The sequence below is a fragment of the Nannospalax galili genome, unplaced genomic scaffold (genome assembly GCF_000622305.1).
Source record: "Nannospalax galili isolate Female #2095 unplaced genomic scaffold, S.galili_v1.0 scaffold571, whole genome shotgun sequence".
Classification (NCBI taxonomy): domain Eukaryota; kingdom Metazoa; phylum Chordata; class Mammalia; order Rodentia; family Spalacidae; genus Nannospalax; species Nannospalax galili.
Window position 1 is genome coordinate 319,368 of NW_008330297.1, and position 25,283 is coordinate 344,650.

The 25,283-nt window shown below is 42.7% G+C and overlaps 1 protein-coding gene across 1 annotated transcript in view; it reads right to left on the reverse strand.

Moving 5' to 3' along the window:
* Positions 1-782: 782 nt before the first annotated feature.
* The window catches only part of Egf (epidermal growth factor), a 38,204-nt gene continuing 13,703 nt past the window's right edge, over positions 783-25,283 (reverse strand). The window contains 10 exon segments of the mRNA XM_029568613.1: positions 783-2,050; positions 2,053-2,118; positions 4,230-4,335; positions 6,404-6,521; positions 9,655-9,822; positions 14,018-14,162; positions 15,940-16,062; positions 19,894-20,019; positions 20,671-20,787; positions 24,615-24,734. Coding sequence (XP_029424473.1) covers positions 1,866-2,050; positions 2,053-2,118; positions 4,230-4,335; positions 6,404-6,521; positions 9,655-9,822; positions 14,018-14,162; positions 15,940-16,062; positions 19,894-20,019; positions 20,671-20,787; positions 24,615-24,734 — 1,274 coding nt within the window. The 3' untranslated portion in view covers positions 783-1,865.

Sequence of the window (25,283 nt, forward strand, 5' to 3'; positions counted from 1 at the left end):
GTAGAGTTGGTGGGAAATCTGTGGAAGGCTGTTGCATCAGGGCAAGGTGGTCGCTGGTGCCTATTGGTATTAACAGTGAGGATGAAAAGACACTCCAAGTAAAGGACACTCGGTTAATCCGCAGTCTGGCAGCAATCACCCTGAGGAAGTGCGGAGGAGCTAGCCCCTGTGCACCTCTTGCCACCTCCAGCCACCGGGACATGCTCCACTCAGGAGCATGCAGGATGAGAGCTTTCCCACCTGACACGCACAGAGCACAGCGCCCGGTGCACTTCTTGTTGGCAGTACAGGGCCTCTAGCTGCAAAAACCCTGTCAATTTCCCAACAGGAGAGTCCTGCGCTTCAGACATGACTGGATGGAAGAGCTTGGAAATATAAGGAGAGCTTTCCTATGTAAAGACATAAAAAGGAAGAAAGATAAAGTAAAAGAAACGTAGCAACTTCTTGCTAATTTAAGTTGACTAGAGAGTTTTCATTTCTCCAAACTGTTTTGTTTACTTGTTCAGGGGAAGTATGTATCTGTTAGGGTTTTTATTTATTATATTTAGTGCTGTCACATTTTCAGCAATCATACGACAATCATATATTCACGTGAAAAGGGCACCAGTTAATGGATAGAACTGGAACTATATGGATTCGATCAAGTACAGTATACTAAGCCTTTGTTAATGCTCCAGAGGGCTGAGTGCTCCTTTTGTATGAAGCAGGGGACAGATATCTAGAGAAAATCTCCACTATGCACAACATGGCCATGAGGGTAAGGAAATATAGTCTGGAAAAGATGAAAATCAAATATTTTATATGAAAATGCCCATTTTTAAATGTGTATTCTCAAGTAAAAGACATTTCTTTTAGAGATATAAAGCTGTGAGAAAAGAAGGCATCTCCTCAGGGTTACTCACTGGCTAAACACAAAGCATGTTTTTGCTTTAATTTGACAAGGAGCTGCTGGAGTGGCCCCCACTAAATATTCTCAATGGTCCCAATTTCTAAGGTATCAGCATCACCACAAAGCCCAAAGGAGGCAGGGATTTTCTGATTAAAAAATAATGGTGTATGTCGGGTTACTATAGTCTCAGATTCCAGTGGTTAGCCTGAGATTCTAAAAGAGGTATGCTCCAGAACGCAAACATAATTCAACTCATTCAAGCTTCAAATAATTGACTTTGGAAGGAGAAAAATATTCACATTTAGACATTTGGGGAAATTATGTCTGTTATTTTTCTGAAGTCAGTTCACTTATCAGAAAGAAAAAATAACAATGATTTAAAAACACTTAAATCTTTGCGGAAGGTTTTTAAAATCAAATATTTTTATGTATAGATTTTAAAATAATAAAAATAAGTGAACTGATTCTGAAGAAATCAGGTTCTAAGTTATAATTATTCCACTAATTAGAATTTAGAATGCAATTTAGAATGCAAAATTATGAGCATGGATCACACCAATGGTAAATTAAATGCCTACAATGCATCTTAAAAGTAACTGTTAGATTCCAACCATTTCATGAGATTCAGCTAAAAGTTCTATGTAGATCAAATAAATTACTTTGCAATCAACAAAACCCATGTGATTGCCTGCTTTAACCATTTCTTCTGAGGCAGCAGGGGAAGATAATCTTTTGAAGACACAGCTTACAGCGCATAAACGTCTCAATTTTGGTTTCTGACAATTCTCCACACTTCTCTTTTGAAAGTCTGCAGTGGAAGAAGCAAAATCACAGCTACGCATCTGTCTTCAGGTCACTGCATGGTGATTAGTCAGAGAGACTAAGGCGCCAAATCTTTAGTTCTCCACTTTTTAAAAGAAAATGACAGAAGTCCATCCACCTGGTTTGTTCTTCGTCTTCTTCCTAACTCCACTTTTCACTGAATTGGCTCTGTTTAGTGTGGGAGATCTGAGGCTCTTTGTTGTCATGACTAGTCAGCTGACTGGAGAGGATGCAGCTTCTCAACCCCCACAGCCAAAGGCCATTCCCTATAGAGGGGTAGATGGACGTTTCCCTCCCTGACCTGGAAACCAGGTCTTTTATCACTGGATGGCGGATTCAACAGCCTTGTTTTGTGCCTGTTCCATATATGTGGGGCTTCTGTCTCCATGAAGTCAGATGCACTGGCCCTATACAAAGAAGATGAAAAAGAAGGCGTAGAAGAATGAAGGAGACAGGGATGAAAGGGAAGAAGAGATAGAGGAAGAAGTAGAGAAGATTTCAGTGTTCACATCACTCACTACAAAAAAGCCCTCTATAATATCACTCTCTATAACCACTATCTATAATACTGATGGATTAAAACACGTGACACAAGGGAATACATTATCAAACTATTCTGGGCTCAATTTTGAAAATTAGGATAGTCCTGGTTGGCTGAAAGGATCCAAAGAGCTGTGCTGACATTTTTGTGTTCTCTGTGTACTTCCCGACTCCCCATCTGAACAAAGTTCAGGTTTGAAATGCACTTAGATGCCTTCTACCTGGCATGGCCCTCTTCCCCTAACACAGTGGCACTTCACTTAATCCTTGCCAGTTGATGCTGGCTGAAGTCAATGAGATGGTTCTGAGGGTTGACCACTAGTACTGTGCTTTCTAGGAACAGAGGGGACACTCTGGCTTAGAGCCAAAATTGACCTTCATCTTCTTCCCCACTCAACTTCCCCATTCAACCTCTGTGTGCACTTTCACTGTAAATATCTACAAGACAGACACGTTATAGGAGATTTCACCACTCACTTGAGAGACAGAGAGTGGGTCAAAGAAAATAAGTCAAAACGTTTGTAGTAGAGTGCAGAAAATGAAAACCTTCTCATCTGTCCTGGAGTACTTCCCTAACCATGAGTCCTTGGATTTTTTTCTGAATATAACCATGTGTCTGTCAAATCGTTGTACTATTGGATTAGCTTGCAAAATTATATCACATGTTCCACCTAAGTAGATTATCTTTGAAGAAGGAATTATGTGATTTTAGCTATTCAGGAAAACTGGTAACTATAAGATAATGCTTCCAATAACAAAATCTAAGTGACTATTGAAAACACGGAATTTCAATTACACAGGCAAGAGTTGCCACACATCAGTCACGTGTTGAAGTTTTATTCAATTATTTTAATTTTTACTTTATGTGTACGAATGTATTGCCTGCATTTATGTACATGCATCCATGTTGTACAATGTCCACAGCGGTCAGACGTGGGCATTGGATATCCTGGAACTGGAGTTAGGGACAGTTGTTAGCCACCATGTGGGTGCTGAGAATTGAATCCAGGTCCTCTTCAAGAGCAACCCATGCTCTTAACTGCTGCAACATCTGTCTAGCCCCTTATTCAATTCTTAAATGTGTCTTAATATAACTGGCCTTGGTCAAATGAGGCAATAAGCTTTTACTGAATTCAGGATTTTGAATTGCAGATCAAAGCATGTGCAAAAGGAAAATTTAGAATGAGTTCTTCAGAATCAGAAGCCTATGCTCTTCTCACTATTAAAACGTCTGAAGAGGGAAGTGTGGTGATAAGCACACTAGGAAATATCAGAAGTAGCCTTTCATTGGCAGAGAAGCTGTTGCTCTTGGCTCAAAAATTCCCTTTGCCTTTCCAAAGGCTTATGACACAAAAGTATGGTCAGCAATGTCCTCTAGGTTGTAAAAAGGACAATGATATCTGAGACCCAAGCCCAGGAGGTGTATCACATACAACTCCTGGCAAGCCCAGTATATTAAAGGATATTTGACTCTGTCTCTCCCTGAAGAGGATTGAGTTCCAGAACAATTTGAGAGGCTGGCTTGATTTTAAGGTCCCTTTGTGACCGGGCTGAACTTCTTAGCCAGCTAAGGATGTGGCTGTGGGCGAGCACCTGATAAGACCTAAATACTCTGAAATCCTCAGGACAATCCCCAGACCAGCTTACATTCACAAGAACCCCTCCCACCACACATAGAACCCATTTCCACAGAACCATTTACAATCCCACCGGAACTACACCTATAGCTCCTGGTACAGAACAAACCCCCAAGAACAACCTTCAGCCCTACCTCAAGCAAAGGAAGGAGTGACCCACTGTGTGCTTGCTCAAAGCAATGTGCCCTGAGCTCTGAGTACATGGTCTCTATATAAGAGGGAAATGCAATCAGAGTGTTCCCACTCCAGGGCCCGTCAGTACCTCCCACCTCCACATAGAGTTCACATATGCTAGTTTTTATGACCAGACATTCATGATTCAGGTAAAGATAACCATTTACCAGGCTCCAGGGAGGAAGGCAGGCCAGCATCCACTGCCTGGCCATTCCTGCCAGCCATAGGCAGACTCCCATTCTTGAGGTCTTGGTGTTCTTCTAGGACCACAAACTGCAAGAAATAAAAGGAAAAGGAGGATGCTGCTTGACTCACGAGTCACTTCAATAGCACTGAAGTCTACAGCTTTAGCACATTCACCTTATAGAGGGCAAAAACTGGAAGAAAGGCCCTGTCCAGTGCTCTTCGGCTGATTATATTTTCAACTGGAAACCTTGCATTAATTTCTATTCGGGCATGACCAATATCTTTACTGAGTAACATGTTCTAATTCCAGAATCCCACGTTTGTAACCATGGATCCCTGGGGGCCACTGTTTTGCTGCGAGTCATATAAGTATTCTAAGCATTGGCCAGACAATAATGTGACATGTATGTATGGGCTACAACAACTGTGTGTATGTATGTTTGTGAATATATATGTATATATATTATAAACTAAAATTATGCACAATTAAATTAGATATAATTCATTTAAACATACTATCAAGTCCCAAGTAACTTAGGGTCACTAGTAGGTAATAGTAATCAATAGCATAACTACTTTCCTCATGGTTGAACAGTTTAGGAACCAGAGTGCTAAAAGGGGGTCCAGGTAACCACAATAAACATTTCTCTTTACTCAACAAAATACCATTTGTGTCATTGTTTGCATTGTTCAAAACAGACTGGGCACTTGTAATACAGGCAGAGCAGAGCTGACTGGCCTGTGCTCAGGCTGGACAGGTTAGATGTTAAAAGAAACCAAACAGGAAAGGGAAGAATGGAAGTGACCTGTGCTCTGGAATACAGGACGCAGGTTGGTGAAGTCCTTCCTTGTTAATAAGTAACCCAGTGGAAGGACTGCCCCAAGGTCTGGGTGGCTTGTGTGCCACTGGTTCAGCAAGGGGCCCCTTCGCAGGAAGGAGCCTGGAACTCAGAGTTACAGGAAAAAGAAACACATCTCTGTGCCCATCTTTCTCCCTGAGTGGAGCCAATTACCCTTCTAAGGGCTGGAAATGCCGGAAACAAAAGGGTGAATCTCATGAGCATGTGTTTTCAGTTTCTTGTTTCCCATAACACTAGTCACCCTGTCTCTTTCTCATTAATGGTCTCTGCAGTGACATATTGCAAAATCAATACAGGGACTTGCTGTTTAAGGGCATAGGACCATTATTTCTTGCTCCAGTCAAAATCCAGTCAAATTGTGCACTGCAAATTTTCCAAACTTGAGCCTCTTGCCAGAGCACACAAGCTCCAGAATTCTGGGCCGCGAAGGAAGGTAGCTGATGGAATTAAATTTGTTTCTGCTGCTCCCCCTGGTTTGTTTTTGGGGGTGTTGTGTATCTGTGTGTATATGGACACACACACAGGGGAGAGAGGGAGGGAGGGACCACCTATGCCTTTTGTTAAGCTTCTCCATACATTCTTCTGGAAGGCCCATCTTCCACAGGGCTGTGGCTTCCATGATACACAAAATGAATAATACTAACAACACACACAGATTCATGATGTTATCTGACAGCCATTACTGGAAATGGAAACTCTCTTCTAGGGTCAAGTTTGCCAACCCCCCCCACAATCTTCCCTCTAGTGGCCTGATATCAGTTACTGAAGTGGGTACCTTGAACTTGGTCCATGAGGTTCCTGGAAGATTCGAGGGGTTCACAGATAAAAGTACAGGGCACACGACTGACAAACACAAACCTGACTTTGCATTAAACTTTTACTCCAATTATAAATATGTCTTTAAACATCCAGTATCTTTATTTGTTGAGTCTGGCACTATCTTGTTACTGCATTTAGGGACTTAAAACGCATGTGCGGAAAGAAATACTAAGAAAACTAGGCTCCTAAGCGGAATCACTTTAAGACATCACAAAATACTTCACGTAACATGAAAATCTAAGTTAAAGGTAGGTGTGTGCTTGCGCCATTGAATTATGGTGCTATTTAAACATATCTGATTCCCTTAACTTAGGACCCAGCTCCCTCACTCCCAACCAGTGTGTTGGTGGCTAACACTGACACCAGCTGGCAGCAGTGACAGATTCCGGATGTTCTGAACTCCATGAAGAACGAGCAAAAGTGAAACGGGTTCATACTACAATGATCCCTAGCTTCATCTACTTTGGTCACATTACCCAAGGTTGGGGACAAGAAGACGTTGCAGCCCCAGTGCCGGCACGCCTGTTAGCACTTCTGTCTCTGCTCGACTCTTCATAAGGATTCTTTGGGTTTTTCAATAGCTGTTTCTGAGTCCTGAGATAAAGCCAAAAATAGGGACAATCTCAAAATAAAAACAAAATACTCATTCCATTCACCAATGGTCAGGAACAACTATTTTGGCAAATAAGGTCTACAGACAGTGAGTATATAACCAAGCTGGAGAGCTGTTAGCAGCTCCAGTGGTCGGCACTGTTAAGTAAATAGACATAGATCTGTTCACAAGGATTTTTACAACTCTGGATGTACTTCAACCACAAGAAAAAGAAAGGGTTCTCACAAGATTTCTTTTCAAGAAATAATACTCCAGGTATGGTGGCACACGCCTTTAATCCCAGCACTTGGGAGGCAGAGGCAAGTGAGTTCAAGGTCAGTTTGGACTATATAATGAATATCAGGCCAGCCAGGGCTACATAGTGAGACCCTTTCTCAAAAAAATATAGTCCTTATCAACTGCATGTGTATATATAGGTGTATAAACATGTACACATGCAGGGAAAGGTGTGTATTTACATGAAGGCCAGAGGCAGACATCATGTGTCTTCCTCAATTGCTATCCATCTTATTTGAAACAGGGTCTCTCAATGATCCTGGAACCTTCCAGCTGAACTAGACTGGCTTGGTCAGTAAGCCCCAGGGGTCTTCCTGTCCCTACCTCCCTAGCGCTGGATTTACGGATGCACTGCTGCACCCAACTTTGCTTTTTTATTTTTGCATAGGTGCTGGGACTGAACTCAGGTCCCCTTGCTGTATGCAAGCACTTTACTGATTGAGCCATCTTCCCAGTCCCTTTATCATTTTTGTCGTTAGGAATACGGACGTCAGAAGCTGAAGACATCCTTATTCATATAGAAAGTACCCAGTCATCTTTCAGCTAAGCTTCTCTTAAAGTTCCAAGTCAATGGGCCAAGGATGTAGTTAAGTGGTAGTAAACTACCCTGCCATGTATGAAGCCCTGGGTTGGATCCTTAGTCTCCAGCCCCCAGACTTCCCAGACAAAAATGCTATCAATTTTCCATTAGCTTAAAATCTACACCTGCCTCTGGTCAGGCATGGTGGTGAAGGCTAGAAATCATAATATTGGAAGGCTGAGGCAGGAGAATCATGAATTGGAGGCCAGCCTGGGCTAAATAGCAAGACTTTGTCTTTAAAAAAACCAAATTTCTGAAAAATGTTAATAGAATACAAGTTATATGTCATAACTCTTCAAAGAAAAATAATCATGCCACATATGAACTTAAGCTTCTTTCTTCCAGTTTTCAGCTCTGCCAAACATCTACCTTTCTTTTGGAAGAAGCCATTAATTATCCAATATTCTTTCCATTGATTAAGAAGCTAAAAAGTACAGGGATGTTGATGGATCACTGAATTAAAAGTTCAGGTTTGTGCCTTAGAATCTTGCTTCTCAGGAGGTGATAAGAAAGGTCTTCAAGTACAGGACTCTTATTGGGAAGAATACTGGTCATATAAAATCGTAACCAGATAGCATTTATTATACTGAACTCTCCAGTCCAAGACTGGACTATCAGACTAACTCAATCTCACAATAACTCTTGAGACAAGCACTATTTCCTCCCTACTTTATAGCAAAAGAAATTAATGAGGACAGATGCGAAGAAGCATGCCCAAAGGTTCTGAGGCACTGACTTAGATGCGAAATGCATGAGCCGATTCCCCAGCCTATGCTCTACCCACTGCAGCGGGGCTCTGGTGAAAGAAATCACGTCGGGCTGATGCTGTTGAATTTTCTAAAACACAATAGAGTTGGAACTGGAGTTGATGCTCAGTTTTGGACAAATGTGGTTGGATGTCTATCTGCACATTGCCAGCAAACTGGACCTGTGCGCTAAGTAGACCATAGCCATAAAAGATGCGCTAGAACCAGATATTTGTATAAAAGTCCTTCTCAGCCCAAAAGTCATATGACCCACTGACTTTGTACAACACAAAGTGTAACACCTAAGCTCTTTCAATGCTGATCACAGTGGGCAATGTTTCCTTTGTAAAGAAATGGAAAACAAGCCTGTTCTTTCATCCTAATGTAGTATTAAAAAAACACATGGAATGCATGTTATTTTTTCAGTTTTACAATATTAACTTTAGCCGGGCGGGGTGGTGCATGCCTTTAGTCCCAGCACTTGGGAGGCAGAGGCAGGAGGATCTCTGTGAGTTCGAGGCCAGCCTGGTCTACATAGTGAGTTCCAGGACCCTGTTTCAAAAAGACCAAAAAAAAAAATTAACTTTAAATTATTGAAAACAATGCAATGACCAATAATTTCCTTCTAAATCAGAGGAGATAATTAATTGCTTTCAACAAAAGATCATTTTTATGGGTGATTAACTCAATGAAAGGCAGCTATAGAAAAGTATAGTTGTGCTGCTGATGTGGCCTGTGATGCTAAAAGAAGAAACTGGAATGTACAATGCATTATGCTAAATAAGTATATACAGTCTGGGGATGTAGCTCAGTACATATGTGCAAGGTCCTGGGTTCAAGCCTTATCATCACCAAAATAAATAGTCACATATATTATGTACACGCAAAGATTGGACAGAAATAAGTAAAAGCATTAATGATTTAGGGCAGTGAGGTCTGGGCTTTAAAATAAATAAATAAAAGGTTATTCGTTCTTTTAAATACAGTAAGTAAAGCAGGGCATGGTGGTGCACACTTTTAATCCCAGTACTGAGAGGCAGAGGCAATTAGATCTCCATGAGATCAAAGCCAGTCTAGTGACTGGAAACAGACACAGTGAGTTTCAGGCAGGCTGGCGTTATGGGAGACTCTGTCTAATTAATCAATTAATTAAAAATTTAAAACACAGTAATTAGGGAGGGTAAGATTGCTCAGTGTTTAAGAGCACTGACTGCTCTTGCAGAAGACTGGGTTCGAATCCCAGCACCCACATGGTGGCTAGCAACCATCTGTAACTCCAGTTCCAGGGAATTTGACGTCCTCTTCTGGTCTCCACCGGCACTGCATGACACAGGTACATTTATATACTTGCAGGCATAATACTCTTACACATAAAATAAACAAGTTAAAACAAAAAAAAAATTTAAATAAATAAGTACAGCACGTAGAAAGTTCGAGTTTGTTCCAAGAAGGCAGGCACTCCCTGGGAGGGCTTAAAAAGAGGCTTAAAGTCTCAGGAAAAATGAGAATTACCTGCAGTAGTGAGCCCCCCACAGTCCCAAGAGGAGCAACAGGGCCAGCACCACCACACAGACAGCCACCACGGTGACGTTGCACTCCTGACCCTGGCCCGCGTGACGCAGTCCCCACCATCGCAAGTCTCGGTGCTGACATCGCTCCCCGATGTAGCCGACCACACAGCTGTTGACAACACACAGAGTCATCAGAGATCCCCGACAATTGATATTTTCAGATTCAGTATGCAGTGTCTCTCACCCTCCGAGTTTCTGAATTGAGCTCTTTGAGAGCCTATGATATCAGCTAAAAGCACCCTGCTTTACACATTAGCACTGCAAGCCTTTCCTCTTTCCTGCCTGTCTTCAGGGTGATGGCATATTGTTTCTATGAGGCCTTACCGAACACGGACTAAAGATAAATTCTCAGGCTGAAATCCTGAGAAGCCACACTTTCCAGATCAACACAAAGGGATGGTACCCTGAGAGCCAGGAAAGGCCTGGAAAGGAGTGTGCACAGGCTGCAACGCGCACAGGAAAGGAGTGGAGTGTGCACAGGCTGCAACGCGCACAGGAAAGGAGTGGAGTGTGCACAGGCTGCAACGCGCACAGGAAAGGAGTGGAGTGTGCACAGGCTGCAACGCGCACAGGCTGAGGAAGGGACCCGGAAGTGAGTCGCCTGAGAAAGAACCAGGCTGTAAAAGAGCTGGGCCCTGACAGGAAGCTGGGGCTCAGGCCGGATTTCCGCCTTTTTGTAACACTGACCTCCAGCCCAAGGGAAAATGTCTCCGTGCTGGCGCAAGAAGCGGGCAGCTATTGGGGGGAATAAAAGGACATTCGCCTGCAATGTCCCACCAATGAAATTACTAGAATGATCAGTGACCCAGTTTATTACTGAACCTTTCCATTAAAGTAAGTGAAGCAATGCCGCCCTCTGCTGGGAGAGCTCGGCTCCAGGAAGGCGCTCAGAGAAACACATTCCCTTACTCTTTACAAGAGTATCAACTTAAAAAGACAATCCCCTTATGAATTCCCTCCCTGGTGCTGGATCTACTAGTGACCCTTCTAGGTTCCATCGTAGCCCAGAAGGACTGAAGAAATGCATACACAGGAAAGAGGAGCCGCTCCAATGAGAAGACCCGGCATGGAAAACGCTGAGGACACCTCCAGAGGAGGAGGCGGGAAGGGACAGGAATTGCTCGTCACCCGCGTGGCTGACGCCATGGCACACACACGTACTCACTTTTTAACTCATTTTTATGGTATCTTCTCTATTTTACGGGGGAAGAAACGGGCTCAGCATTAAATAATTTGTACTAGGTCACACAGCTAATGGATGACAGTTCTGAGTCACGTGATTCTCAGATGTGGGAGGCCATGCTCTTTCTACACCATCCTGTTTTCAAATCAGACTTGTGGTTTCATTCACTCTGCAAGACCACTCTTCTACAACCGACTGTGCAAAACACGGCAGGACTAAGGTCACCTCAGGTTTTCTGGGAACTCTTACTTCTAGCTGATTTTGATTACTGCTATTTATTGACCCACACCAGCAGCCACGTTTAAACCATGGATGCTAATGGTCTCTACCTCCAGAATTTGGGAATCTTGAGGACTGTCAGTCACATGGTCAAAGGTCATGCAGAGCCAAGTACTCTGTGATAGCAGAGCTTCTCCAAGCCTCACAAGGCCCAGCCTTGTCAGGAATTTACAGGGGCTGCTGGTGCACAAGCCCTGAATCTTTTGGATTGCTAGTTAGGCTGAGCCAAATAAAAGGCTCCCTGGTCAAATAAGTTTGAATTTCCACAGTCGAATAATATGAAGTCATTCTAAACTAAATAAGGGTAAAGTGGCCTTTTCAATGTGTTGTGATGAGCCATGAACCCCAAAAAGAAGGCTGGAACGGGAAGCATTTCCCTACATGACCTGGCCATACAATCCTGTCTTCAGGAAACTTCACAGCTCTGCCGTGAGAGTGCTACTTTAAATAAAGACATGTCAGACGGATGCTTGGCCAAAACCAAACCAGAATGAACGAGGGCCTCCTTTGAGCCCAAGAGATTGGCACCTCCAGAGCCTCGAGGCCAGCAAAGCTCTGGGAATCCATGGCCATGGATATCTCCAGCCTCACTGCCTCTACACCATGGGGATGACCTGGGTGTCTCCAAGGGGAACGTCCACACCTCCCAGCAAAGGAAGAGCCCCTTAGAGGCCTGCACCATGCTGAAAGGTGTCTGTGAGGTCTCTGATAAAGCTGGACTCACGTACACTCCCTGAAGTTCATTATTATGAAAGTAATAAAATGCAAAGGAGGTTGACAGGACAAAAGGAGGGAAGGGGTGAAAGCTTGGGTCAACCACGTTTTTATATACAATTCAAAGTAAAGTTAAGGTCCAGATGACTACTGATCTTAAATACCACTTTTGGTGAAAACCCCTTTAAACATCAACATCTTAAGTTTTTGTTTATTTGTTTGTCTGTTTAAGACAGGGTCTCAGGTAGCCCAGGCTGGCCTTGAACTTACTATGTAGCCAAAGATGACCCTGAACTCCTGATCTCCTGCCTCTACCTTCTGGAACTACAGGTGGGCTTCTCCATGCCTGGGCCTATCTTCAGCATAACTGTCATTTTGCAGCAATTTGTGTTTAAAGCATTACATGGGAAAGATTATATTTTCATAGGGATTTTGTGTTAAAGAGAAAAGAAGTGTGTTGATCTCACCGATCATTTCAAGGATCGACAGTATCAGATTAAAATAAAAATACTGCACTACATCTCTGCAGCACCCCTTCATGCTGTGATAGTTACTTTATGACCCAAAGTTAACTATCATGGAGGAAAACAAACTGTAACTGGTTAATTAGACATCCATTCTTATAATTTCTTATTTTTTGTAGAAGATACAATAAACAGATAAAAACAATTTATTCCTAATATTAAGACTATTAATTAAAAAGTTAATTATGTTATAGTTAAAAGGACCTTGAGTTAGAAAATTACAGTATGTAAATATGAACCTGTAAGTGAACGTCTACTGGAAATTGAGTCATTTTCACTAACATTTCCAAACATTCCTTTTTTTTTTTTGGTTTTGGTTTTGATTTTGTTTTGTTTTGTTTTTTGTTTTGAGACAGGATCTCCCCGTAGCCCCGCCTGGCCTGGAATTCGCTATATAGACCAGACTGGCCTCAATCTCACAGAGATCCACTTGCCTCTGCCTTCCAAGTACTGGGATTAAAGGCATGCGCCACTACCCTGGGCTAGTCATGCTGACACTATTTTTAATGTAAGACCATATATTTGGTCCAGCACACAACTTTATCCTCCAATAATTTAGACTGAGTTTGTGTATAAGGGGGTATGCACGTACATGTGTGTGCACTGGTACACATATATAATGTGCATGCAGGTACGTGTAGAGGCCAGAAGTAAAACTCAGCTGTTTTCCTCTTTTGCTCTCCACCTTTAAAAAATTAGTCTCTCTCTCTCTCTCTCTCTCTCTCTCTCTCTCTCTCTCTCTGTCTCTGTACATATACGCTCTATGGTACATGTGTGCCTGTCAGATGACAGCTTGCATGAGTCTGTTCTACCCTTTACCATGTGAGTCTGAGGACAGAACTCAAGTTGCTGAGCTTAGTAGCAAGAGCCTTTATCTGCCGAGTCATATTGCCAACCCTCCACTTTAGTTTTGAGACAGGGTCTCTCACTGGACCTGAAACTCACTGATTTAGTATGACTGACAGGTTGGCAAATACCAGAGACCCTTTTGTCCCCTCCTCCCTAGGACTGGGATTACAGACTTATACTGCTTCACCTGACTGTTTACGTGGGTGCTAGAGAGCTGACCTTAGGTCCTGCTTTGATGGCAAGCATGGTGCCAAATGAGTCAGATTAGCAGCTCCCAGGGAACGGTTTTTCTGAGTGAGCACCCATGGGAGTGCCTCACAGTTCTAGAACTTCAGAAAAAGTCTTTTCAGGTCACAACTTGGTCTATCATGAACTCTAATGGGAGAGAAAGGGGAGCAAACAAGTAGCTATTAACAAAAAAAATTGATTACAGGAAACCTTTTTAAAAAATACAATTGTTTTAGCTTTAAAACTCAGAGGACGGAAGTCCAATGAGAACATACATACAACATTGTTATAATTCTAGAAATGTATCATGGAGGTCCTTCACATATCTGGCAGAATATAAGTCAGTTTTAAGAAACTTTCCACAAACTTACATTTTCATCCTGAATGAGAAACTGAGCCCCCAGACTATGTTCAAGTAAAAGGAAAGTCATCAATTCCTACAGAAAAACCTCTGTAGAAATTTTACAAATTTTCCCCGTCATGGACCACAGTACCGTCTTGTACCACTAGAAAAGTGCTTGACTTACTTGCATGCGTAGCTGTCTAATGCTTCAACATACATGCACACACCCCCATGGAGGCAGTACCCATCATGTGACGGGGGGCATCCTGGGTAACTATTTCTGACCAGATGGCGGCCATCTTCCCCAAGGGGAGAGGGTAAGGTAGAGTCTGGAAGGATCAAAGACATGACTTTTATTTTCTGAAGTGGTTGGGACCTTGAGTTTCTACGAACAGTTTATGATGTGGTCTTCTAGTGACAGTGGAAGTATCAGGAGCCATGAGAATTTCACCCCCTAACCAAACCTGTCACAACCGTCATGAAGCCACTTGAATATCAAGTACAAAGCACAATGGAAGCAAAGAAAGGAAAAGTGGGGATTGTGTAAACCTCACAGTCCTCCCAGTAGCACACAGTCCATCCCCTCCCAATCTGGGGAATCCCAAACATTTCTCCCACACAATGCTTTCTTCTAAAACTGACATAACTTTTAAGGGAACCCTCTGATTCAAGAGGTGGGAAGAAAATGTTCTGATAATTAAAGGGGTGCCAATGTGGCAGCGCCTCACGTATCTGAATAGTGCCTTGCTCCTTACAGGGGAGGTAGCAGGCTGTTTTGCTGACTAAACAAAAGGTTTTCACTTTGGTTGCTCACTTAAATACAGGGTCTCTCAGTAGCACAGACTGACCTCAAACTCAAGGCAGTTATCCTGCCTCAGCCTCCCACGTGCTAGGATTACAGAAACTGGCTACCACACCCATGTTGAATATCTTTCTTAGGGGTGGGGGGGTGGAAGGATTCAGACAGGGTCTCCTTGTAGCCCCAGCTGGCCTGGAACTCACTATGTAGACAAGGCTGGCCTCAATCTTACAGAGATCTACCTGCCACTGCCTCCCAAGAGCTGGGACTAAAGGTGTGGGCCACCACACCCAGCTTGAATATCTTTTAAGTTTTAAATTATCTGAGAAAAAAGAATGTCCTGAAAAATCCAGAGACCAGGCAAGCACAGCACTCTGCTGAAGGTATTTTCTGTCTGCAGAGCTGAGAGGGCAGGAGGCCCAATCCTGGCTGCCAGGGACTAGAAGAAACCAACTCTATTTCTAGGGTGCCGATGGTAAGAAGATATTGTTGTTATAGAGGCTTCAGAAACAAAAGCCAGCCATGATGACTGTTTTAAAAGAAGCTAAGATCACCGGGCTGCTAATTCATATTAAGACATACTGATTTTAAACACTTTTTATTTATTTATTTGTATTTTATGTGCATTAGTGTTTTGCCTGCATGTAAGTGCACCACATGCATGTAGTTCCTGTGTAGGCCAGAAGAGGGCATTGGATCCCCTGGGACTGGAGTTAGGGACCATTGTTATCTGCCATGTGGGTGCTGGGAATCCAGCCTGGATCTTCCGCAAAAAGCAGCTAGAGCTCTTGGCCACTACCCATTTCTTCTACTGTGGCCTGTAGTCTGTGCTCAGGTGTGCTGGGCGAGTAAAATACATGCCAGATTTTGAGGCTTTAGCACCAAAATCTAAATGGATGTAAAATTTTATACAGATCACCTACAAAAGTCTTAACATTTGGATATATTGGAACAAATAAAATATTCTATTACCCTTTCAGATATAGTCACGACCTGCCTAGCCCTGCCAAGTTTTCCCACAGACCCTGAAATCAAACTACCAATGGGAAATTAGTCACGAAGTTAAGGAGAGCCACTTGTGTGCCCATCTATACTGAGCTGTGAGTAATAAAAGTGATTTATTATAGATGTAAATTAACAAAGCCTAGATCATTTTGGGTTTTGAAGTCTAGTGTCTGCCTGGTGAGGAAAGCTAACTCTCCAGGCTATCTGAACAATGATTTCTAGACTCTCCAAGACAAATGAATGGAACACAGGATTTCCTGAACCAAGCCTGTCCCCTTCGATCTAGACCCTCCACCACCTACCTGGGCAAGTCAGTCCAGGTGCAGATGGGTGGCCAGCACAGGTGCAGTTGTAGCCTCCCTCCGTGTTGGTGCAGTTGGCATTCTCTCCACAGATGTGCGTCCCTTGCTGGCACTCGTCAATATCTGTCAGGGGAGTGAGAAGAGAAGAGGAAACGGGGTTACACAGCAGTCCGGATGGGGCTTCTTCGCCCCCTGTGCTGCTTCATTTCCAAGGGCACCATCCTGAATGCTGCAGAGAAAGATCAACTGTGTGTCCAAGGCTGCACGCCTATTAGGTGTTCTAGGCTCCTGACAAAGGCTGCCAGGATTTTCCTCCTGCTTGGACTCAAAGGAGACTCAACCCAACTGAGACTGGCAAAGTGCTCCAGGAAGACATTTAGTGTCCCATACCCTAAAACTCATGCTTAATTTTTTTTTAAATTTTATGTGTATGAGCGTATTGCCTGCATGTATGTGAGTGCACCCATGTTGTGCAGTGCTGCAGAGGTCAGAAGAGGGCTTCGAATTCCCCTGGAACTGGAGTTAAGGACGGTTTGTAGCCACGATGTGGGTGCTGGGAATTGAACCCTGGTCCTCTGCAAGAGCAGTTGGTGCTCTTAATTGCTGAGCCATCTCTCCAGCCCTTCATACTTAATTTTTGCAAATAGACATTCATCCATTGATACAGATGGCATATCAAATACAACATTTTTGCTTTTTAAAAACACAGGTATGAACTGTACATAAGCTAGTCTCTTTTTACCAGTTACCAGCCTTTTTCTTTCTCAACTACTACCACAGCAACATTAGGTCTTTCCATCATCACTTCTAAATTCCTACAAGAGCAATCTCACGATGCCCCAGAACCACAGCTCCCCAGCCACTCCTAAACACCAGAGCCACCCTTCTCCCTAGGCCACAGGATGCTGAGCATGTTACTGTTCAGTTTTTACAGGCATGCTCCCAGAGGCCTCCTGTTGCCTACAGCTGTACCATCCAACATGGCAAGACTTGCCCTGTGGGAGAGTAATGGGCTCCCCAAATGCATCGAGTCCTCTAGTACAGACCATGCTGCTAGTTCTGAACACATGTGAAGCTTTAGTACCAAAATTAATATCTAAAACATCTAAAATACTGATTATATATTAAAATGATACTATTTTAGATACAATAGAACGTGAAACATATTTAAATTAATTTCACTTGTTCATACTTTTCACAAAGTAATAACTAGAAAATCTAAGAGAGGACTGACCCAGGGAAATGAAGCCACAATAGCCAAACCTCAGATTCTGGTCTTATATGCACAACACAACCCATCTATTAATACTGAGAACTGAACTGTCTACCCATATAGTCATACACTGATGCCCTAACTCCCCATGGACTGTATGTAGAGGCAGGTTTATAACTAAGGTTAGGTGAGATCAGGAAGGAGGTGTCTTGGCAGAATGGTGTCCTTGGAGGAGGAAGGGGCACCAGACATCTCTGCCTGCACACCACAGAAGAAAGACAGTAAGGACACAGTGAGACGGTGGCACCCATAAGCCAGAAAGAAGCCCTTTACCAGGACCACACCAGCGCCTGTATCTAGGGCTTGCAGCCTTCAGAACTGTGAGGAAAGAAGTTCCTGTGATTTGAGCCACCCTGTTTACATACTATGCGATCCCTCATACACACAGTACTAGTCCCTACTCCTCAAATAAGACGTGATTTGTTCATGTCTGGACTACTCCTGATGCCTTCACATTTTTGCTTAATTAGCATTTACTCATTCTCCACAGTCCCTTCGAAATGCCACTCCCTCCTGCAACCTTGCCCAGTACTTGAAGCAGATGCTCCTCCGAGTTCTGAGCTTCACTGTACTGTTGCGTCTCTACGGTGGACGCCTGTTGTCCATGTCGCAGCGTCACTTATCGCAGCTGCATTTCTTTAGCTCATGGTCTTTGGTCTCCTGGTAAGCAAGGACTGAATTCCTCATCTTGACTCCTCACAGTGTGTGCCTTTGCCTCCGTTAAAGATACATTGACTAAAATCATACTGACTCACAACCCTGAATGGTTCTAATTGACTTTTGTTCTTTATTTCCTGTGGGAGATTTTCTCGTCTTTTCTTTTTCTCTGGCAGATTAAATTTAGGGCCTTGAATATGCTAGGTAAAAGTCTACCGCAGAGCCATGCCTCCAGCCCTCAAATTGACTTTTTTTTTTTGTCTTTTTTTGAGACAGGGTCTCCCTGTAGCCCCAGCTGTCCTGGAACTCACTATGTAGACCAGGCTGGCCTCGAACTCAGAAAGATCTGCCTGCCCCTGCCTCCCAAGTGCTGAAATTAAAGGCATGCACCACCATGCCAGGCTCAAATTGACATTTAGAAAATGTAAAACACCAGTTTCCTGTTATAACTGTTATAATCTCAACTTATAAATCCCCTCTCACCTTTAGAGAAATCCCTCTCCCTAATTAAAAGCAAAAACTCACATTGGTCAGGAGACACAACTACTCTCAGTAACAAGAACAGAAACACTTTTCTTTCTTTTATGCATTTCATTTATTTACTCATACATGCCCATGCCACAGTGTGCATGTGGAGGTCAGAGGACAGCTTGCAGGAGTGGGTCCTTTCCTTCCTTCCATCCTTGTGTGGGTCCTGGGGATTCCACTGGTCCATCTTGCTGGCTCAACAACACTTTTCTATGGAACTTATGAGCCAAGAGAGGTTCAAAGCTGGTCGCCTGCATATTATATGCCAAGTACAGGCATACATACACCACACAGGGAAAGATATAGAGGTACAGAGGTGCAGTGGTAGACAATAGGAGGATGCCCACGGCATCTGTGGGCCTGAGCACTCCGTGGAACCAGGTGAGGCAGGACCATGACACCTTTGGCGTGTTTGATGCTAGGAGATGGTTAGTAACAGTGAGAAACTGGAGTCTAAAGAGTTTAAGTATCTGAGAAAGTATGTCTTCTTTTCCTTTCAAAAGATATAAAACAGAAAGCTTGTTTGCCTAAAATAGCTATGATCCTGCTTAATTAGAGCAGTGACATTTTCCTGACCGATTGCCAAATATGTGCTTAAAAGAGTGTTTTCAGATGTCTGTGGACTCCACAGAACTAATTTGATAAAGGTCTGGCTTAAACGAACCAGATCCACAAATAGATAGCTATGACTGTCACATGTGGGAGAAAGTACCAACATTTGAGTTTCAGATCAGGGTATCTGCCCCTCACTCCAAAAAGACGTTTGTTCTCAGAAAAAGAAAAACACTGGAAGAGGAACTGGAAAGCCCTGGGATACCAGCTAAGCGCAGCACTAGGTAAAGGTGGCTTAAGGCAGGTCTCCACTTGTACAGCAATGCTGGGCTCCTGACACCTGGGGCAGCAGAAGACATCCACAGAGTGAACTCCCAACCCACCAGCCCTGCCCAGCCCTTGGCAGAGGCAAGTGATTATGAAAGGGATTTCAATCATTCTGGACTTGTAGCAAAACGTCCCATCTATTGTAGCGAAATCTCCCATCTATTCAGCTATCAAGAAACACCCCACACCTGTCATGAAGCCATGCCTCCTTTTCTTTTTGCACACAGTGACTTCAACACACCCACAGCAACCCACAGCAGTCCACCACAATCCAGTTACCAAAACTCAATGACAGAAACAGTGTCCAGTCCCACTGACGGCTCAGGACACTGAGCACCGATGAAGTATCACCCCGCAAACTCCAGAAAAAGAATTAAAAAGGCAAAGAGGGAGACAACATCTTCAGCAGCCTGACTTGTGCAGCTATGGCCAAAGACACACGTGACTGGTTACTAACCCTGAAATACACCTGTCTGAACAGGTCACACAACTTCGCTTTTATTTTTGACAGGTGCCACCCCAATTACATCCTGCCTTCTCTTGGCCCACAGCACCCACAACTCTGATGATCCTGTTTGCTTTCCTCCCCCTCTTCCATGGCACCTGTGCTGTCTCACCGAGACAGTGGATCCCGTCTCCTTCATAGCCGTCTGAGCACCGGCAGACATAGCCACCTTCAGTATTGATGCACTGGGATGAGACGGCAGGACAGTTCATGTTTCCCAGCGCACACTCGTCTATATCTGTGGAGGAAACTATGAACTAGTGAAATGTTTAGGCAATCCTGGCTTACACTTAGGAATGGTAATAAAGATTAAACAGTCATGTTCAATCATTCAGCTGTTAACAGGTACTGTTTGTGAATGTAATGCAAACCCTACATCTTAAGACTTTTTGCAGAGTCCCCACCTATCCAAATAGCTAAGTATGTCTAAGTAAACTACTTTTTGTCAGAGTTTCAGACCACAATGACTGACATTTTCCCAGTAACCATTAACTTACAATTTGAGGCTATCAGTATAAAGTAGAAATCTATCACAGTCAAATTCACTAAAACATATATACTAAGTTTCTTGGAGGAAAATGTTCTCTTTTCATTAGACTTGGTAGATTCATAACTTTGACTTGAACTCAAATTCATGCTTCAGAGCTAATGACCAGTTCTCTTAATATCAACTGCATGTACTACAAGATTTTAATACAAACTCAGTACAAAATGGATAAATAATATATAAATATACTTACCTATATGTCTAATATTTCCTATGTATATATATTGTTAACATCAAATAATTTATTTAAATCTGGTGGAGAATTTTTTTACTCAGTAAATACAAAAAGAATGCTTCTAGTTCACAGTTTTTTAAATACGTGTATTTGGCCTTTGCTCTTACCAGAACACAGTTTTCCATCCCCAGCAAATCCTTCCAAACACTGACAGGTGGCATTCTCTCCCTCTGAAACACACTGGGCATGCCTGCCACATCCTCCAGGGGCACAGTCATCTTGATCTGCAAACATGAGAACCCAATGCAATTATTTCTAGACCTTAGGGGGTAAAAAATTGATCTTCATGTCCTGGGCTGCAGAGGACATTCCAACACTTCCTTCCTGAAGTTCTGGTACAGGCTAGCCTTGGAACAGAAACCTCAGGTTGAGCTGTAAGCTGCATCTATTTCATTGGATTCATAAGATACAGGTTTATGTTTACATGTGCTGAACAAACTTTAGTCATATTGGTTTGTTGGTTGTTTCGGTTTTGGCTTTGGTCTTTTTGACGAGGTCTTACCTAGGCTGGCCTCCAACCTGACACCTCCCTCTCACTCTCTCGGGTGCTGAGCTAAACTTTAAAGAACAGTCTGGTGTTCAGAGAGCCCTGTGTGGGCTTGTTTATAATTTTTTAAAGCATTTGGACATTTTAACTATTAACAGTGCTTGAAATACAGTCAAATTTCAAAAGGTTTTTTTTTTTTAACAAAAGTTCCCAAATATTGTGACATACAAAAAGGAATAAATCTACCCCCCTCCCCACCCCAACACAGACTTCTATGCAGCAAGCAGATCTATTTATGGGAAAGAGATAGACTCGTACAAAGATTTATTATCAATTTACGCATATCATGCTTCATCTCTAATAGAATATGTGTCACAGTGTGTGCTTATTATCAAGACTGATGCACTGACTTGCAAGCCTCCCGGCACTTTTGCTGAGTCACAACCCGTAGAAGTCAAATGCTGTAAATGGATCATTTTATTTCATACTCCATTGAAATGCAGATGCCCCAGGGGACAGAGTTACACATTGAGCCAGGGATGTGAACGAGTTTTTCTTTGTTTTTGCCTTTCTGCTTTAACTACTTGTGCATAATCCTTCTCAAATGCCTCCCACACCTCCTTTTTTGGGTTAGAAGATCGGGCATACCAACAGCAGTCTATGAACCACCACCCATCCACTCACTGGAAAGTTTGTTCACAGAGTACAGAAGAGATGAAAAGAAGCCTTGAGCTTGCTTGTAAATCAAAGGTTAAAGGCTCTAAGCTGGATTCAGGTCCCACATGACCACAAACACTGGGGTCATTGTGTTTCATATGCTTAGCTACTTAACCAAGATTTCTCTTCTGGGAGCACATGCCTTTCATGCTTGCCTGGTCACCCCGTCACTCACAACTCAGAATGGGAAAGCTCAAATATTGAGAGGACTGGCTCCCAATTCCCGAGGCTGCCAAGAGCAGGGTAGAGAGTATCAGAGCGTATTCAAATTAGAATGTGACTCAGGTATTATTGGTTAACTTGCAGACCTCAAATCAGCTTTGCATGATGATAAGCAACAGATATTCAGTAGGAGGGAGGGGCTGAAAACCCAAGTTCTTTCTGTCACAAGCTCAGTCTGGGCACAGTGCCAGTGGTGAGTGTCTTCTTTATATTATGAGTGATAAGTGTTTTAAAAATCCTCTACAAATAGATGACATATTTAAATAAAGATCACAAAGAATATCATAGTGATATCTGAACAAGAATTAAGATTGAGGGCTGGAGAGAAGGCTCAGCAGGTAAGAGCACTGGCTCCTCTTAAAGAGGGTTTGGTTCCCAGCACCCACATGACAGCTAGCAACTGTCCATAACTCCAGTTCCAGGGGATCTGATGTCTACCAGCACTGCATGACATGGGTGCACTTACATACATGTAGGCAATATACTCATACACATAAAATTAAAATAATAAATATTTTTTAAAAGAATTAAAATTGAGGGTATAGCCTAGAAGTAAAGTACTAGGCCTAGTATGAGCCAAACTCAGGTTTGAGTCCCAGTATTTTAAAAAGCAAAGCCTCAAGCCAAGCATAGTGAAGCATATCGTTAGTCCCAGCACTTAGGAGGCAGAGACAGGCCAATCTCTGTGAGTTCAAGGCCAGCCTGGTCTATATAGCAAGTTCCAGGCCAGCTAGGGGTACAGGGAGACCCTGTTTCAAAGACCAAAACAAAGAGAGAAAAAAGCCTCAGATACCAGCAGAGACTCTGTTACCTAACTGTAAGACTAAAATTCACTCAGAAGTACCTAATACACACCAGGCCTCAGTGAGGGATAAAAGTGACACAGAATATAGACCAGGGCTCTTTTGGCTTGCATTATTGTTGAAGTATAAGCATGATAAGTCACACACAGTATTATATAAATACCCACAAGTCTTTGATCGCATCATCACTCTCTGACCCCCAACATTTACTCTCTCATTTCCCATCATCCTGAAGTCTCTCTTAAGTATCAGAATGCGCTCCTTCAGAATATGCTCTACGGACCTGCACGGATCCCTGGCAACTCTGAAAAGTTTCTTTAGCTCACAAACACTGCTTACTGATGTTTTATCCTGTCACATTGCTTGTTCCCACATCAAACTGTGACCTTGCAGACTGGAGATGTATTTAGCACACCCTGGTATCCCTAGCACTTAATACAGTGTATGACAAGAACAAAAACAAACAAACAAAAATCTGCCAAATAAATGATATTTCTAGAATCTCTTATTTTAACAAGAATTGATTATTTGGTCGCATTTTCTTTTTTAAGCTTCCAATATTTTTTAAGTGCAATTTTTGAATATTTAATCTTTTTATGAACGTGCACTTTTTTTTTTTTTTTTGGTTTTTTTGAGAAAGGGTCTCCCTGTAGCCCAAGCTGTCCTGGAACTCACTATGTAGACCAGGCTGGCCTTGAACTCACAGAGATCTGGCTGCCTCTGCCTCCCGAGTGCTGGGATTAAAGGCGTGCACCACCACGCCCAGCTCAATATTTTTTTATGTGTTTATATATGCATGTGCATGCATACACACGTGTGCTGGTGTGTGGAGGCCAAAACTCAAGGTCAGGTTTCTTCCTCCAAACACCCTCCCGCCTGATTTTTTGAGATAATGTCATCTCTCACTGAATAAGGAGCTCACTGACTCAGACTGACTGGCTGGCTAGAAGCCCAGGGATCCTCCTGCCCCACCTCCGACACCAGGGTTACAAGCACAGGCCACCATGCCTGTTTTTCTGTTGGCTTGTTTTTGTTGGTTTTTCGTTTGCTTTGTTTTCATTTTTGTTTTAATGTGAGTTCCGGGGGTCCTAACTCAGGTCCTCAAGCCTGTGCAGTGCTTCACCAGCTCAACCATCTTTCCAGTCCTATTTAGTCACAGCTTTCAAAATCTTTAGTTCAATCACTAATTAATTCACCTTACTCTCAAGTTTTACATCTATAAAATAATGGATTATCACACAAATCGAAAATGAAAGGATATACTAAAACATATGTAAATGTTAATTATATCATCAAAAATCATACTGATCAGCTGGAGCACGCCATTCCTGAGCCCTATGCACCTGGTCTTCAGACACAAAAGTCAGAGGACTCCTTTAATGTCTTCTTGTTGTTATATATTAAACAAATCATTTGACAGCTTACTGATAAATGTGCAACATATAAAAAAAGAATTACATTTTCTGTTTATGGAATCTCTGTAGCAATTGAAGAAACCAATTTGTTCATCAATTGGTATCAACTTTTCACACTAGCTAGACAAAGTACCAACCACAGAAGGTGTGGATGGCGATAACCTTAAGGCTCTGCTATCCTCACTGTCACCTCTGCTTCCAAAATATATTTCTTCAAATGGTATTCAATCCAGAGACCCCCAATACATACAGTTCATGTGTAAGACACTATTCAAGAGAGAGAGGGAGGAAGTGAGCCCAAGCTCCAGTAGATTTAGACAATATTATGTTGGAAAGATAATACAGAATTCATCACTGGTGGAATGGAAGCTGTTAGAACCAAAGGTAGTGACAGAACTGGTTCATACCTGACACCATGATTTCAGACACAAGCCCACGCTGACACTCTGTGTTGTCATCTTCCGATGCTCCGCCCTTTGTTAAGTTGTCCAATGGTGTTACCACATTACTTAGATCAGTATTATTGCCTGTTGAGGGCCAAAATATTCTGTTAGTTTAGCTTTTCCATTCCTAGGACTTGGATTTAATTTACATGTATAGCACTCATTGGTTGTGAGTTTAGACTCATTCTTTTAATAAGAAGATGGGCCAGGTTTAGTGACTTGGAAAATCTTACCAACTTTCACTCAGTAGGGAAAAAAAAAAAAATTGGGACTCTTTTTGGTTGGTTTTTTTTTTTTTTTTTTTTTTTTTTGAGACAGGGTATCCCTATAGCCCTAGCTGGCCTAGAACTTGCTATGTAAACCAGGCTGGCTGAGTGCTGGGATTAAAGGTGTGCACCACCACGCCTTGAAAAATGGGACTCTTTTTAAATTAAAAAAAAAAAAATCACATCCCAAATTCCTTAACATAATTAGCTCATGATTATAGGTGACCATAACTATAAAGGCAGTGAGAGGCTGGCTCTCCCCAACCTGTCTTCCATATAGAACTTGCTATGTAAACCAGGCTGGCTGAGTGCTGGGATTAAAGGTGTGCACCACCACGCCTTGAAAAATGGGACTCTTTTTAAATTA